Source organism: Dipodomys merriami, unplaced genomic scaffold, assembly GCF_024711535.1.
Source record: "Dipodomys merriami isolate MVZ:Mamm:240054 unplaced genomic scaffold, mDipMer1.0.p SCAF_50, whole genome shotgun sequence".
NCBI classification, from domain to species: Eukaryota; Metazoa; Chordata; class Mammalia; order Rodentia; family Heteromyidae; genus Dipodomys; species Dipodomys merriami.
The window spans coordinates 10,578,259-10,596,482 of record NW_027206069.1 but is presented as its reverse complement, the minus strand read 5'-3'; the positions used below and the strand labels follow the sequence as shown (position 1 = coordinate 10,596,482).

Below are 18,224 nucleotides of genomic sequence, written 5' to 3'. Positions count from 1 at the left end.
TCAAATTCATTACTGAAGCAAATACCGCCTACCACATAGTTTTATGATCATCTGGTGGTATATGCTAGAAATAACCTGAAAAAGTCATTATCATTAAATGTCACTTTTTAAATGTTATGTGGGGAGAAGGATAAATAAAAAGGTCTTTGCTACTTTTTTTAAACCAAATAGACTAAACCAGATAGATTAAACCAAATCGTTTCTGGATACTCTGTTACAGTAAGTTGCTTTTAGGCTTATCCACCAGGCACTAAGCAATGCCCCATGGGTAAAGCAAGTCAGTATGACCTGACCTCAAGCCTGCCTTTTTCAGTAAATATGACACATGCGCCTTAACAGCAATGGCTAACACCCAACAGAACCTATGAGAGAGAGTGAGAGGGTAGAAAGAGGGGGAAAACACTGGATACCTTGCTATATCCCCTCGGTAGAGACTTTTATACTCCCAGTTTGCAGGGTCAGGTTTCTTATCCATACGGAAGGTTTCTCCTGTCAGAGCCTCAATGTCCTCCAGCCACACAGGGTGAGTGCCTGCACCAGCAACTGCATTATTTCCTTGGCTGTGGACAAAGGAAAAGGGACAGGTGACTCTACAGTAACATTCCCTCACAGCCCAAAACAGCAAGCTGAAAGCTTTCTAAGCACCCATGGCATCAGACACACATAAGTGCAGAAAACCATACAGGTCAGGGATGAAGGGACAAAACAAAGCAGACCTGTCACCCGTACCAAGCAACGGGGTCATCTCAGATATTATCCTCAAATGTACAGGTGTACTTTATAGCATTTCACTTAAATGATTACAACTTTATTTCATGGGAGCACTATTTATATTTCTTTTAAACAAAGCTTTATATTTTCTAAAAATTACTTCTGCTCACAATGAGATGTACAAGTTGTTATGTCAAAAAACAAACTTTACAACTTTGATGGGGGGGGAGGGGACCGAGAGAAGTGGGAGGATACGAAGGGACGGGAAGGGGAAACAAAGCAGGAGGCTACAATGCTTGATAAGAAATGTGCTCATTATCTTACCCATGTAATTGTAACCCCTCTGTACAGCATTTTCACAATAAAAATACATTAAAAAAAATTACTTCTGCTCTAAGGCACACTGGAACACAAGGCAAAGGTATTAACTGGTGATATCCACGGACATTAAGTGGGCTGCCTGTGATGATTTTAGGCCAGCTCATACTTTAAAAAAGAAAACACAAAAAGGCCGGGCACTGGTAGCTCACACCTGTAATCCTAGCTACTCAGAAGGCTGAAATCTAAGGATCTCGATTCAAAACCAGCCTGGGCAGGGAAGTCCAAGACACTCTTCTCTCAGATTAACCACCAAGAAGCCAGAAGTGGAACTGTGGCTCAAAGTGGTACAGCACTAGCCTTGACCAAAAAAAGCTCAGGGATGTCATCCAGGTCCTAAGTTCAAGCCACAGAACTGGCACCCAGCCCACAAAAATAAAAAAATAAACTATGTAATACTTGGAAAAGAAGGAGAGCCCACTGTGAAGAAATTAATGCACTGCATAGAGAAGAAAGAAGAGGAAAGCCAAGGGCACACTGCAGGTTACCCTTCCCCACTCTCCCAAGTCGGTATTGTGGGTCAGGAAGCAAGACATAGTCTCAGCTGTGTGTTGCCTTCATCTTACGGTGAAGGAAATCTTGTCCCATGAAATACAAGTCAATTAGTAGCTGTCACCCTGGGGAAGTATCCCCAGGTCCCGCGCGGCACGCCACCCTCCTTGAACCCTTTTCCCTGGCATCATGGAAAGACATTCATCACTCAAAATACCTTCGTCCCTGTCTGTACAGAATAAACAACTCTGCCAGGTCACCTTCCCAGAAGACAGCAGAAGTTAGCAGCAGGAAATGAGAGGATAAAAACTAGTTTGAGGCCGAGAGGGTGGCTCAGGAGATAGGGCATCTGCCGAGCAAGTACAAGACCTTGAATTCAAACCCCAGTAGCAAAATTTTTAAAAGAAAAATCAATTTTGATCTAATAGGTTACTCAACAAAAATACTGAACTTGAAAATGCTGTCTGAGTCATAAAACTACTACAACACTGAAGATTCTCTCTGGCATGGTCGAGCACAGGCAGAAATGAACAATCGTTCAAGTTCTTATGGAAGTTCCTGTGTGGTTTCAGGAAATCCTTTCACACTCCTTTTCCTCTGCTCTAAAAATGGATGTGTAAATAAGAGGTAAATTTTCAGAAGGTGCAATAAGTAAAGTAGAAGTCAATAATATAGCCATTCATTCAGACAGCAAAGTGCACTGCACTGGGCCTTGTGTCAAGTGACGGGGTCACAGCAAGGCAGCTGTGATTGCTACTCCTAAATGACCGCTTCGCTGGGCACTGACCCCATGTCATCCATGCTGCACAAACGGCATCTTTCACTGTCCCAATTCCAACTGTGACATAATCATTATTGGGCATAAATAATATTTCTCAAATATAATCAGGCTGCCAATTTGATGACAGTTTTTCTTGTTTGTAAGTTGCTTTGATGGCAGAGCTCTCTTCTGACTGGATGGCTAGATTAATCCTTCAAATGTCTATCTTTTGACAACCATCAAGGGAGACAAACTGGAATTTAAAACCTCACTGGCTGCCAGGTGCCAGTGGCTCATGCCTGTAATCCTAGCTACTCAGGAGGCTGAGATCTGAGGATCTCGGTTCAAAGTCAACCTGGGCAGGAAAGTCCGTGAGACTCTTTATCTCCAATTAACCTCCAGAAAACTGGAAGTGGCACTGTAGCTCAAGTGGTAGAGTGCTCGCCTTGAGCTGAAGAGCTCAAGGACAACACCCAGAGTTCAAGCCCCACGACCAACAATTAATTAATTAATTAATTTAAAAACAAAAAAAAACAAAAAACCTCACTGGCAGACACCCACCTGGGTTTTTCGGATCCCTTCTGAGTGCCCGTAAGGCTTTGGGAAGGCTGATCCTTCCCAGAATCCGTGTCGTGCTCAGACTCACTGCTGCTTGACTGCCCGTGTTTCCTCTTCGTCTTCCTATGGTGCTGGTGCTTTCTTTTCCTCTTCTTCTCTTTCTTCTTCTTCCTGCTTCCTTGTGGGAGCTTTCTGCCACTGTCACTCTCATCTGAAGACTCAGACTTCAAAGGACTCCTGATAAGAGAAAAGCAGTCATACAATTGTTTTCAAAAGAGAAGTAGGAGAAGATATGTAACCAAGAAAATATGTACTGGGGAGCTCTAGAAATTCTCACATACACTGAAGTGTTTTCTCATATACTTCATAGTGACTTGCTGGACTATATAGCTCACCCCATACTGAACACCTGCGCCTAAAATAAAAACAGCTGGAGAATCTCATTTTTGCCACTTCGAAGCCTACACTGTTGTAGATACATGTAGTAACTTGATCAAGAAAAATGTCATTTACTGACACAATCAGTCTTATTTTCAGTGGCACTTATTATGCCAATGCAACTTTAAGGCAGAAAAGGAAAAGGAAAAGGCTTAACTGAGGTCCTTACTTGTGTGTGTGTGTGACACATGAGCGCACATACATGCAGCACCATTCCTGGGCTTTTACTCAGAGTAATTAGTACTACAGGTATGAGATAACAGTGCCTAGCTTGGTCCTTGCTTTTTAGGGTGACAATGAACTCTTCTTCCTCATAACCAAAGTATCCTTGGTTATCATCTGTTATCATTGTCCAATGAATTCCTGAACCTTTATGGTACTGCACTTTCTCTGAATTAATGAGGCCACGGAGCCTATACTGGTGAAGGAGGATGTTTCTCAATTCCATGATCTTGTCCAGCCACATATAGCCGTGTGCAACTGTGCTTGCCGAGTGTTCTCGAGATTTCATTCTCTGTCCCGTTATATGAGCTACTTTTACAGAAGTATTGAAAATGTACCCAAAGCAACCCCCGCATTACTACCCTAAGGGTTACTAACGATGTTAGTGAAGTTACCTGACCCCTCCCTCACTCCTAGTTACAGGCACCCACTGTCCCCTATGCTCGCCATAGCAGTGCAAGAGGAAAAAGAACCATCCACCAGAGCAAGGCAGGAACGATAGTCCTTTACTGCACATGAAGTCCATTATTCTATGTAAGGTCCATTACTGAAAGCAGAAGGAATAGCTCAAACTCAGCTCTCACCACAGGCTTTCCAAAAAGAACCATGTCAGCTAAACTTTCAGCAGCACACAAAGGCCAAAATCCACCTGTCCAACAGCTTACCTTCTGCATGGTGAGCGCTGAGGAACAGGGGTCGAGGGCTCTTCTGACGGCTGGCTCAGTGATGTCAAGGTTCCCACACAAAAGCTCGGGTTGTTCAGCCAGTCTAATTCTGCACAAACAAAAGGGAGAAAAAAAAAATGAAATTAGCTCAATGACTTTCAGAACAGGAAAACCATCCATCTATCCCAGCCAGTGTCAGCTAGACATTTTGAACACTCCATAGAAGCCACATGGAATTCATGAAATTGTTAATTCACAAGGCACCCTCTAAAACAGTCAGACTGAAATCTCTTGAGATACCAGGCTGTGGCTGTGGCCAAAAGCCAGGGAACAAGTATGGCCTAACAGTCAACAGGGTTCTATGCATTCACCTCACAAATACCTAAGGAGCTTGAATGCTGGCAATGCATTAGGTTTTACACAGTTCAGATTTTATTTAAATGAATCTTCAGCATCAAAAAGTCAAATCATACATGAAACCCACCACATGCCTGCTGTTGTGACAGAAGTGTCGATCGTTATAAAAATAACCAATGTTCTATTATCTTAGAGTAGTAACGTAACAAACCTTTCCTTATGACAGTATTCATCTTTGGAAACCAAAACACAAGATGTCCATTTTTAATGCTAAAATTCTATAAATGTTAATAAGGACTATTTCTGAGTGGTGAACAATTAGTTGTCTAGAATCTTTTTCTTTCTACATGCTCACCGTCTTTAACTATTTTACAATGAACTAAATTGCTTGTTTTCTAACTTTTAAAGTGTCTCAAAAGCCAGGTGCTGGTGGCTCATGCTTATAATCCTAGCTCTCAGGAAGCTAACATCTGAGGATCACAGATAAGCCAGCTCAGGCAGGCTAGTCAGAAGTGGCATTGTGGCTCAAAGTGATAGAGCACTAGCCTTGAGCAAAAGAGCTCAAAGACAGCACCCAGGCCCCAAGTTCAAGCTCTACGACTAACCAAAAAAAAAAAAAAAAATACTAAAAATTAAAAAGTCTCAGCCGGTCACCAGTGGCTCACACCTGCAATCCTACCTAGTTGGAGGCTGAGATCTGAGGATCATAGCTCAAAGCCAGCCTGGGCAGGAAAGTCTGTGAGACTCTTATCTCCAATTAACCACCAGAAAACTGGAAGTGACGCTTTGGCTCAAGTGGTAGAATGCTCACCTTGAAATGAAGAGCTCAGGGACAGCGCGGAGGCCCACAGTTCAAGCCCCACAACTGACAAAAATAAAAAAATTAAAATTAAAAGTCTCAGCTATGGAGGAAGAGAGGCGGGGCACGGCAGTGACAAGGGAGTGGAGGTTTTGTATTCTGGCCCATTTTTGTCTTAGGATGGGAGGCCAGGGCTCTTTCAGAGAAAGACTAAAATGGCTGAAGATCTAAGAAAGAAGGGGAATTTCAACAGTTTTACTGACATACTGTAAGTTTCACTCTTTCAAAGTGACAATAGTTTCTAGTGTTTTAAGAGTTGTGCAACCACCTCCACATTTTCATCTACCCCACAAACTTCATTGACTGGGCAGTCAATGCCTATTGCCTCTTCCCCCGTCACCAATCACAGGCAAGCACTAATCTACTTTGTCTCTCCAGACCTGTCTACTTCATGCAAATGAGCTCAACACTATGTGATCATTTGTAACTGCTTCTTCCACTTGAATGTTTTCGGGGTTCATCCATACTGCAGTATGTATCACTACACCATTCTTTTCCATTCCAAGCAATATTCAACTTTATGGATAGAACAGCTGGTGTCCAAGATCACAGCCAAGATCAGCCAATTCAGAGACCAAATGGAAACCATGAGTTTTCTTCATCAACTAGCTGACACTCTCATTACTTCCTCTTTGTTGCTGCTAGGATAACTCTGCTCACACAGCTCCTATGAGCATTTTCATTTCTCAAGGTAGGTATCTACAGCAATTTCTGGATCATATAATAATGCATGCTTATCACAGAAAGACATTATCACACTACCTTCCAGACCAGCTAAACCATAGATTCCCATTATCAATATATGATGAGGATATGAATTTTCACACTTCACAACTACATATTGATTATAGTTATTTGAGTGATATGTCATATTCATTATTATTATTGTTAGTTTGGGGAATAGATTATACATATAAATGAAAACATGCAATGTTTGTCTTCCTGAGTTTGGCCTATCTTGCTCAACATAATGTCCAGGTCCATCCATTTTCCTGCAAATGACATAATTTTGCTTGGTGTGTCTGTGTGTGTGTACATACTAAAAGAATCAAGATTTTTATTAAGCATCATAAGTTGGAACTAATAGCCTCTGAATTATGATACCCACAACCCATCAACAGTTAATTAGACCCCATAGCAGTTCATTCTTCACAATCCATGAGTTAGGGTAGAACTCTCTTTGAATAATCAGAAGAACCTACTTTGCTTTTGCTGTCAAGGGCAAGGCTATTACATCTCACTTCTGATCACAAATGTGATGAAGAACATCAGAAGTATATGAAAGTGTTAATTTAGATTTAAAAGTACACTATTTGGAAATATTAACAAAAACATCAAAATGATATTGACCTGCTTCTAGTTGATGGGAAAGTGCTCAAGAAGAAGCAATTTGTTTCCAGTACAGAAGGGTATAGGGCTTGAAGATCAAAGTTTCCACACACACACCCAGAATTTCATTCTATAATAGTCCATTGTGAATATATAGCACATTTGTATTTATCCAATGATTGGATGATGGGCTCCTAAGTGGCCTCTGTAGCTTGGCCATGCTGAACAGTGCTGCATTAAACATGAGTGTTCAGACCTATCTAATTGTATGCTGATTTACATTACTTTGGATATATGCCCAAGAGTGGTACTGCAAGATCATATGATAGTTTCTTCTTGGCTTTCTGAGAAACCTCCATACTGATTTCCATAATGGCTACACTAATTTACATTCTAACCAACAGTATAAGAGCTACCTGCCCACCCCACTCCATCCACCCTCACTAGCATTAATTAGCTTTCTTGATAATTGCCATACTGACTAGAATGAGATAGAATCTCAGGGTCATTTAGATTTTCAATTCCTTTATGGCTAAGGATGTTGAATACTTCATATATTTATTTGCCATTTGTACTTCTTCTTTTGAGAACTGTCTATTCGCTTCATTTGACCATTTATTAATTGAATCATTTGTTCTTTTGTGGTTACTTTTTTAAGCTCACTATATGCTTAGCATATTAAACCTTTACCCAATAAATTATTGGATTTTCTCCCATTCTAAATGTTGTCTCATTCTGGTAATTACTTCCTTTGTTGTATAGAACTGTCTCCTATTTCTGTGAAGAATGACATTAGAAATTCGGTGGGGATTACACTCATTGTAGACGGCTTTCAGTTGTACAATCATCTGTCCCTCCATGAACATGAGAGCTCTTTCCATCTTCTAATGTCTTCTCCAATTTCTTTCCTCAGTAGCTTATTGTTTTCTCCCTAGAGGTCTTTCACATCATTAGTTAGGTTCATTGCTAGGTATTTTTCTTTGGAGGCTATATGAATGGGGTTGTTTCCTGATTTCTTTTTCAACCTGTTCGTTATTGCCATATAGAAAAGCTACTAGTTTTTATACTTATTTGTATCTTTTGTATCTTGCTGTGTTGCTGAAAGTGTTTATCACTGTATACCACTTGAAAGGAAGGATAATTATTCTTATACCTTTTATTTCGAGAAAAGGAATACTGAACAAAACACACACACACACACACACACACACACACACACACACAGAGAGAGAGAAAGAAGAGAGACTAAGTGCCTATAATAGGTCAAATACCAGGGTAAACATGTACTTCCTCTCTATCTTTTTAATCCTTATAACAAGGCTCTAGGGAGGTATTATGTTGTCCATTTCACAGAGGAGGAAACCAGGGCTCTAAGGGATTAAGTGATTTGTGTGGTCCTATCTAGTGTTAACAGTGTTCATGATCTTTCTCCTATCTCCTTTTTCCTTCAGAGGTATCATGGTTCCTTTCCCTTGGGCCCAATTCCTGGCAAGAGATATGTGAAAACAGTTCCGGTTGCTCATTGACACCAGAATTATTTCCACAACAGATTCTGTCCTGAGCAAAGGAAGGAAACAGGGGAAAGGTGGAGAAAACAGAATACTGAGAGAAACGTTCAAGCCATTCCAGTCTATCTTTACACAAGTATGTATGTAGCTGCAGTGATGACAGCTGGAAGGAAATGGAAAGAAAAATAAACATCAAAATAACATAAAGGGTGTGACCAACTCCTAGCACAGTGCCACGGTAGCACAAGGTAACTAAACTCCATAAATGCTGCTTGAATAGCTAAGTTGAGAGAGGACAACGATGCATCTTTATAGACCAGTACCTAACACACAAAGAGCTTCTCAAAAACCCATTATTGAGGTATAAAGTATAATTATCATATTCCCTCCATTCTTAGTTGTAATGAGTGTTCAACCATAAAATAAATTAATGAGCATCTACTATATTTCCAGGCAGAGTTCTAGTATTAGAGTTCTAGTACAGGGGTAAACAAAAGAGGGTCTTCACACATGGTAAGTATACTTATTTTCTTACCTAGTCAAATACAATATCTGAATTGTTAAACTCAATTTTAAACAGAATCCTAGAGAAAGTTATCTGAGATTAAAAGGCACTTTATTAATTGGATTGCAAAGTCTTTTTCAATAGATACTTCCATCCTTATAATTTGCAGTACCTGATAGAAATCAAACTACATTTACTTCATTGTGCCAATACAAAGCAGGATGCAACATTTTACAGAGAAGACAAGCAGGATACCAAATGCCTAGGGCTGAAGAGAAAGAACTGCCAAAACTTTTGTCCCTGTGGGACAGTAAATAAGTCACAGGTTGGAACTTGCCTGGAACCTGGCACCCCACCACATTAAAAGAGAAGAAGAAAGGCAGAAGCGTTGGCAGAAAAAACACATTAGACTTACTGCCTAGCAAAATGGGCAGCTATTTGGTAGCTGCGCTACATGTTTAAGCTTCCAGGGCCATTTAACAGAAAATAATCGACAATCATCACTAAATATTGAAAACTGTCTCTGTGATAAGTTTGCTACTACTATAGAATTATTTCTTTATTAACTATTGAAAAATGCTTTCATTCTATTCCACCATGAATAAAGGGAGGAACTGTAATGAATAGATTTATGGGAGAAAATCTACAAACAAATTTTAAATGAGGATTGGATAAAATATCCAAGTTCCATACCCAATTCTGCAAGCTGTTATAACAAAACAGCACTGATGACTAGTTTGTTTAAGTGAAACTGGAGGTGAATGCCACCCTACCAGAGAAAATTCAAACATTTCTAAGATGGGTATAGTGGCTCATGCCCGTAATCCTAGCTACTCAGAAGGCTGAGATCTGAGGATCACAGGGTTCAAAGCCAGCCAGGACAGAAAATTCTGTGAGACTCTTATCTCCAGTTGACCACCAGAAAAACAGAAGTACCGCTCAAGTGGTAGAGTACTAGCCTCAAGTAAAAGAGCTCAGGAACAGCACCAGGCCTGGAATTCAAGATCCACCACTGTTTCCCACCCCGCAAAAAAAAAAAGATGGCAAGCTGGGCACCTGTGGCTCACATCTGTAATCCTAGCTACTCAGGAGGCTGAGATCTGAGGATCACCATTCAAAGTCAGCCCAGTTAGGAAAGTCTGTGAGACTCTTATCTCCAATTAACCACTAGAAAACTGGAAGTGGTGCTGTGGCTCAAGTGGTAGAGCACTTTCCTTGAGCAGAAGAGCTGAAGGACAATGCCCAAGCCCAGAGTTAAAAGCCCCACAACCAACAACAACAAAAAAAAAGATGTGAGCAAACTTCTACAAATGTTAACAGATTGTTTGAAGAGGACCAGGAGTTCCAAAGGTAATGTTTAAATAACAAAGCCCTCGGTCCTGTAAGACTGCAGTTTATAGCACACATTCTAGAATCAGAGGGCCTGTGTTCAAACTGGTTTTATTGTTTATTAGTTGTACAACTCTGAACAGAAAACTTGATCTTTCCCCCTCTCCCTTCCTCTCTGTCTCTCTCTCTCTCTTTTTCCTCTGTGTATACAATGTGTCTATGTGCATGTGAATATGATCACATCCACCTGCCAGTACACAGGGGCCTTAACTCAGGGCCTCATGCTCTTGTTTGGCTTTTTTCACTCGAGGCTAGAGCTCTCTCCACCATTTGAGCCATAGATCTACTTGCTGGTTAATTGGAACTTTTCTGCCCCTACTGGCTTTGAACCACAATCCTCAGTTCTCAATTTCCTGAGGAGCTACAATTATAGGTGTGAACACCAGCACCCAGCTATGAGTTGTTATTGTTGTGAGGTTTTGGATTTTGTTGGTCATGGGGCTTGAACTCCAGGCCTGTGCGCTGTCACTGAGCTTTTTACCCAAGGCTAGCACTCGAACACTGTAGGCCATAGCTTCATTGCCACCTTTCTGGTGCTTACTTTGAGATAAGAATCTCATAGACTTTCCTGGCCCAGCCAGACAGGTCCTCTGATCTCAGCCTCCTAAGTAGCTAGGATTACAGGTGTGAGCCACAATTGCCTGGTGAGGTTTTTCTTTTTCTTTTTCTTTTTTAAACCCCCATGTATTTTCTTACTGAGAGCCAGGCACTGTACCATGTGCTGGGAATACACAATCAACGCTGGGCCTACATACTGGCAGTCACTTCCACACAAGGTGGTTAAGAGAGCCACACTAGAGAAATCAGAGACTGTAGCAAGCACTCACAGGAGATTCCTTAAGTCAAAGGACATCTGAACCAGGGAAAGCTGTCTTGTAGAACATCTAAGCTAAGAAAGATCTAAAGGCAGAGGACGCAGGTAGGTAAATGAGCTCTGATGAAGTATCTAGGCGTGAAAATAGGATCTCCAATATCTGAGAGCGACATGACTGGGGCAATAGTAGGTAGTCATGGCTGGACAACTGACAAGAAAACAAAAGTGAAGAGCTCAAGCCAAAAAACAAGTTCAGTGGTTTGAGTTTACTCTAAGAGACAGACATTCCAAGAGTTTTGGGCAAGAGTGGCAAAATCAGAGCTGGTGTTCAAATAGCAGCACTGGTGAGCACACTTTGAGGCTGGATCTACCTGAATTCCAATCCTGGTTCTGTGACTCATTGGCCACTTAATCCTGGGCAAATGACCTACTAGCTTTGTACCTCCATTTCCTCCTCCATCAAAAAAGGCACAGTGCCAACACAGGGCTGTTACGAGGAGTCAATGAGTTAATGTTTGTAAAGCATTTAGACTACTGAGTGATATAGTGTTCTTAAAATAAATACATTTTAACATGCTGGCTACAGTGAGGAGGGTTTTCCTGAAGTGAAGGTACAGCCTAAAGCAGGGCAGAACTATTTGGGGAGGCTGCTGTAGAAATCCAGGGATGACTAAGAAGGAAAGTAGGTAGTGGTTTGAGAATGAGGGAAAAATAGTAATAATGAACTACTGAGTGGCTTACAAGGGCTAGAGGAAGAATTGAATGGGAGAAAGAAGTCGTAGTATGTGCCTAAATTTTTGTTTGGGTGAATAGTGGTGCCATTTTCCAAAATGAATAGTTCTGGAGGAAAGATAATAAACTTAGTTTCTTCCCCAAAATGTTATATATGTTATTATGGAGACTAAATGAACTCTACCACCATCTTTCATTCCAACTCTGACCAACTACTTGACTCACAGGCACATTTATTTTAGGTATGCAATCCTAATAAACAACCTGAGAGTAAGAAGCAAAACTCAAGAATTGGAGGGATTGGCTGGGCACCAGTGGCTCACGCCTGTAATCCTAGCTACTCAGGAGGCTGAGATCTGAGGATAGAGGTTCAAAGCCAGCCTGAGCAGGAAAGTCCATGAGACTCTTATCTCCAATAAACTACTAGAAAACTGGAAGTGGCACTGTGGCTCAAGCAGTAGAGCGCTCACCTTAAGCTGAAGAGCACAGGGACAGTGCCCAAGCCCAGAGTCCAAGCCCCACAACTGACCAAAAAAAAGAAGACTTGGTGGGATTGCAAACTGGATGTTCTGCTGCTCCTAGCACAATGGCCCCTCTTTAAGCATGTTTGTTCAAAGAATGTGCAGCACAGAATCCAGCCTCCCCTCTGCCCTTGCTAAACATGATGCCTACTCAATGACAGGCCTAGCTCTTCGCACCACCAAAATGGCCAGCTTTCTTGGCCTCTCTCTCCCTTTTAAGTCTTTCTGATAGTGTTTTTCTTTTGCAAACTAGAACTCTGTATCCACCCTTCTAATAGTATCTTTCACTTTTTATAACATTTCATGGTGTAAAGCCAACAGTGCAGCGCTTCTTTTTATGAGAGCAAAAGGAAACAATCCCAAGTCCTTATGAGGGAACTGATGGAATAACTATGTGACACGCACAGTGGAGCTCAGTGCACCAGTAAGATTTCCACACTGCCATAAGAGAGATCTTCAGGACCTAAGACGACCTTCACAATAGCAAGCACTTAAGAAAGAGAAGGGAAAAGAAGGCGCGTAAAGGAAAACAATGTAAGGATATTATTGCCTAATGAAAATGCCAATCTGGAGGCATGGCTCAGTGGCAGAGCAACTGTGTAGCAAGCAGGAGATCCTGAATTCAAACCACAGTATGCCCAGAAGGGGGATGGGGAGAGAGGGAAGGATGGAATGAAAAGGGGAGGAAAAAGAATTATTTCAATGAAACAATAAACCTAAACACTAATCACAAACTGAAAAAACTCATTAGCTAAGAGTTAGGCTTGGTGGTAGCTGCCTTTAATCTCTGCACTAGGGAGGCCAAGGCAGGAAGATTTATAAGTTTGAGATCAACCTAGGCTGCACAGCAAGACCTTGATTTAAAAAAAAAAAAACCAACTGGTTTGGAAACATGATTCAGCAGTAAAGTCTCTGAGTAGCAGGCTTGAGACCCCAGGTTCAAACCTCATTACTTCAGAGGAAAAAAAAAAAAAAAACACCTCATTGAAGACTAACAGATGGACCTCACTCCTAATGGATGAGATTCAAATACACAAATCCACTGACCAGACTTAACATCATGAAGGAAACTGGGTAGTGCCACCTTCTGACATGATTTCATACAAGTGCACAGATTCCTAACAATGTATTCTTCAACAAAAATTTACACCTGATTCTAATCATTTCTCTACATCCAGTTAACAGCTTTCTGGGACAGAGATGCATGTTAAATACCACAGTAAAGATTTGGTCTTCAAAACAATGACCTAGTTTCCTCAACAAATAAATCCTCTAAGAAACTAGAAGAGAGGCCAGGTACTGGTGACTTACGTCTGAGGTCCTAACTACTCTGGAGGCTGAGATCTGAGGATTGCAGTTCAAAGCCAGACAGGGTAGGACAGTCTATGAGACTTATCTCCAATAAACTACCCAAACAAAGCCAAAAGTAGAGACTTGGCTCAAGTAATAGAATGCTAGCCTGAAGCAAAAGAAGTTCCTAGGCCCTGAGTTCAAGCCACAGAACTAGTGGTGAGGGGAGAGGGGAGGAGAGGGGAAGGAATCTTACATTGGAACAGACATAAAACATATCCACAAAATGAAATGTAGATCTTGACCTCTTTTGGATCCTGACTTAAGAAAACAACTGTAAAAGGCCATTTTTGTGCCAACCTAGATAAGCTGAATGTTGGCTGTAATATTAAAAAATTATAATGTATTTAAATTTTAAATGTTTTATAAAAAGTACTTCTATAGGGCTGGAGGCATATAGCTTGAATGCTTGCATAGCCAGCAAGCGTAAGGCCTTGAATTCAAACATCAGTACTATGGGGGGAAAAAGTCTATATCCAGAGAATATAGTAGCTAAGACAGATGAGAAGACGAACACTCCCTTGAAAACCTTCTATTTCTCCCTCTCTCAAAATGCAATCTTTGGATGCTATTAAATAATCCCTTACCACTAGCCCCAATCACATTTTCAGACAAAGTAGATTATTTGCAATTCTCTGCATGGATCTCATGTTTTCCCTTGCACTGGCCTTTGAAGGTCCTGGAATGCTCTCCATTATCTCTATCCAGATCCTATCCTCTTTAAGACTCATCCCAAAAGTTATCCCTTATATAATGCATCCTCTAAACCTTACAAGTTAATATTCCTGTGGTTGGTTTGTCTGTGACATCTGTAACATCCTAGCTTGTATTATTTTTTTAGGTTCATTCATGCGTTAAAGTAACACACTGTTAAGTACTTACTATCGACTTGTACAGCAGCAAGTATTTATGGAACGATTTCTGTATTTGGGACCTGTACTACAGGCTAAGTACACTACACTGAATGAACACACACTGTCCTAGACTTTGAGGTTACAGTCTAGTAAAACAACAACAACAACAAACAAGCTGGTAATAGTGGCCTATGCCACATATAATCCTATCTGCTCAGGAGGCTGAGATCTAAGGAACATGGTTCAAAGCCAGCTGGGGTATGAAAGTCTGTGCCACTCTTTATTTCCAGTTAACCACCAAAAAGCTGGATGAGGAGCTGTTGCTCAAATGCTAGCCTTGAGCAAAAAGCTCAGGTGGAGTCCCTGTGTGTGTGTGTGTGTGTGTGTGTGTGTGTGTGTGTGTGTGTGTATGCACACACATATGTATATAAACATATATACACATGCATATTTATACATATAAAATATATATACTAACCACACAAGAAATCACAATTATGAGACATTTTACCAAAAATGTAGGAGCTAGAAGATATTAACGGAGGTGTGTTAAATGTAAACTGAGAAAGTCTCAGATAAATTCTTGTATCCTTATAGGGGAACTGCAACCTGGCTTAGTAAGCCTAACCTACTCCTGGAACAAGTATACTCCTGGAAGAGTATACTCCTGGAACAAAACTGGCCAGTCTCAATCCAACAAGCTGATACAAGCAAAGCATCCCACTAAACCCATTAAACTGTCCCTGTATCTCACTCCCATTTTCATCTATAAATGGGGTCTGGCATGTTGCAGCCCATGATATATTTTTTTTTAATCCTGTTCTGGTTCTGAGAGCCAGTGGATTCTAGAATCCTGAGTAAAAGCCAGTTATAAATCTGTTGTAAAGCACAGATGTCAGCCACAACTGGACTCTGTCGCAGCAGATGCATGACTTCAGATTACTTTTTAAATGAATCCACTAGTACCTCAATGTTTAACGATGCAGCCCATTTGAGGTGAGGCTTAAATAAAACACACAACTGTTGCAATCTCACAAGTATAAACCCTCAAGAAAAATATGATTGCTTGTTTTTACTGTATGCATTTGCCCATCTGATTAGGCTTTGGATCTTAATCCTTAAGCTGGGGCTGCCAAAAGATAATAACCTAAGAAGCACTTCAGCAATAACTGAGCCAGGAAAATCGAGGAACGCATCATTTTAAAACTCAACATGTGTATCAGGGGTCTCCCTGCAAAGTACTTCCGGTGTGGAGGTGCACTCTTCTTATTTTAAAGAAGAAACGAGGCTTGAGGACTGAAGCCCATCGACTCGACATAAGTGATGTCTTGGTCCCAGGCCACGTGCCCTTTGCCTGGCTTTGCTCCACGACCACAAGAGCCCCAGCCAGGTCCTCAAGGCCCAGTCCAGACGCCCGAGCTTTCCCAGAAGGCTTTGCAGAGCCGCGGGGAACTCTGGGATACAGGTGGATAAACAAAGACAAGGTAAGGGCGAAGATCTGGGCACAAGAAACTGCCATTAACGTCACCGAGAGCGTTATGCCGCTCTTTTGTGCGCTTACCTTTCCTGGGGCCTCCACTACCGGCGGCCTCACTAACGCCCGCAAAGGCCGGGAACAGCGCCATAACCCTAGGCCGCGCCGCCGTTCCCCTTCACAGAAATGGCGCCGGCCACGGAACGCCCGTGGGAGGCCCGTGCCGTCCCGGTGCACTCTGGGAAATGTGGTTTTTCTCGGCGCTCGCCCCGCCTTTGAGCCCGCCTTAGCGGGCGTGGCCACGACGGGCGGGATGGATGGGCGTGACCGAGCTATATGGGCGGACAGGCAGTGAACGGTGGCTTCCGGTTGGAGGGTGCCCTTGGGCTTCTGTGAGAACCGGAAAAGCGGAAATCGCCAGAGTTCAAAGCAGAGAGGCGCTAGTTGATTGGATCAGATTAATCAAACACTGTATGCTTGAGTTTCCCTGTCTGCCAAATTCTAGGACTGAATGGGCAGATGTGAAAAACAAGTCATCAGGTTTCCTCAACAAAGCAATGGTTTTGAGAGACTGGGAGATTGCAAAAAAAAAAAAGGTTTTAGAGATAGATTCACCAAATGCAATAACCTCATGATTCTGCGTGGACAAGTGGTAAAAAGAACTTACTTGTTTTTTTTGTTTTGTTTTGTTTGCTTTTATGATGCTGAGCGCCGAACCCAGGACCTGGCCTAAGTTAGGCAAACACTGACACTGAGTTACCCTCCCCCAGCCTAAAAGGTGGGTAGAAATAAGGTGGGTAGAGACTCAAAAAAGAAAAAAAAAAGTCAGCCTGACGGTGGCTCACGCCTGTAATCCTGTCTACTCAGGAGCTGAGATCTGAGGATCACAGTTCAAAACCAGCCCGGGCAGAAAAGTCCCTGTGAGACACTTATTTCCAATTCACCACTCAAAAACTGCAAGTGGCACTGTGGCTCAAAGTGGTAGAGTACTAATAGCCTTGAAGCTCAAAGACAGCATCTAGGCCCTGAGTTAAGCCCCCACGAACAAATATAACAAATCAACAAAAGAAAGTAGTAGGAGAGGTAGGGTGGGGAGGAGGGAGGAGAGGAGGGAGGATACAGAAGAGGGAGGGGAGGTGGACCCCGCAAGGCCAAAGGAGATGCTGTGGATGAATATTTTGCTCCCTTCTATTTATGAAGTGGGACAAGAGGTGGAATTAACAACCTTATAAAAGGGATGATTAGGACAGTAGACCCCTTCCCTCCCCATTTAGCCCTTGGCTTTGTCTTTTGTGAAAGCACAGAAGTAAGGCAATCCTCACCAGACCAAAGCCTCCAGTGCCTTGACCTTGGGTTGCCCAGACTCCAGAGATGTCAGAAATAAATTTCTTATTATTTATAAGTTACCTAGTCTCTATTTCGTTATACCAGCACCAATAAACTAATAAGGATTTACACATTTAAATAGATTTGAGATGTATATCTGTATTATACAGATAGTATTGTGTATCTGACATGCTCCATCTGATTTAAAGAAATATGTAAGTAATATGACATTTACAAGATAGTTGATTTCCAGGCTGGGAAAGTGGCTCAGTGGTAGAGCGCTTGCCTTGCATGCCTGAGGCCCTGGGTTCGATTCCTCAGCACCACATAAGCAAAAAGAAAAAAGCCGGAAGTGGCACTGTAGCTCAAGTGGTAGAGCGCTAGCCTTGTATTGAAGAGCTGAGGGACAGCGCCCAGGCCCAGAGTTCAGGCCCCACAACCGGACCCAAAAAAAAAAAAAAAAAAAGATAGTTGATTTCCATACTGACTGGATATTTAATAAAAATCAAGAAGTTATTGTTCAAAGTTTATAGACATGATAGTGGCATTGTGTTTATATCTTTAAAACAACAACTATCCCTATCTTCTACAAGTAAATATTAAAATACAGATGAAATGATATGATACCTAACATTCACTTCAAAGTCATACAAGAGGGAGTTAAGAATAGAGATAAAGCAAAAATAAGACTGACTTTGGCTGGATGATTGTTGAACCTGAATTAATGTGTGTAAGAGGATCCTATTTGGTTAAGTATAGTAAAATATTCCATAATAAAAAATTAGCAAGTAATTAAAACTTTTAGATCACTACAAAACGACCAAATTACTATTATATACAATAGGAATAAATTTCAAAATATGCATGCTGACTAAAAGCCAGACATAAAATATACTTATTGAATAATTCTATTTATATAAAATCCTAGAAAATACAAATTAATATATAGTGACCTAAGGTAAAGGGAATAATAATTAGTACT

At 41.4% G+C, this 18,224-nt stretch overlaps 1 protein-coding gene across 1 annotated transcript in view; it reads right to left on the bottom strand.

Annotated features, from left to right (window-relative positions):
* LOC138810520 (nuclear exosome regulator NRDE2-like) overlaps window positions 1-16,134 on the bottom strand; it is a 40,471-nt gene extending 24,337 nt beyond the window's left edge. Inside the window, exons 1-4 of the mRNA XM_069997748.1 lie at window positions 16,004-16,134; window positions 4,225-4,333; window positions 2,903-3,136; window positions 411-560 (exon numbers count right to left, since the gene is read on the bottom strand). Of these exons, the coding sequence (XP_069853849.1) occupies window positions 411-560; window positions 2,903-3,136; window positions 4,225-4,333; window positions 16,004-16,067 (557 nt within the window). The 5' untranslated portion in view covers window positions 16,068-16,134. The remainder of the gene's footprint in view (window positions 1-410; window positions 561-2,902; window positions 3,137-4,224; window positions 4,334-16,003) is intronic.
* Between the last annotated feature and the right edge of the window lie 2,090 nt (window positions 16,135-18,224).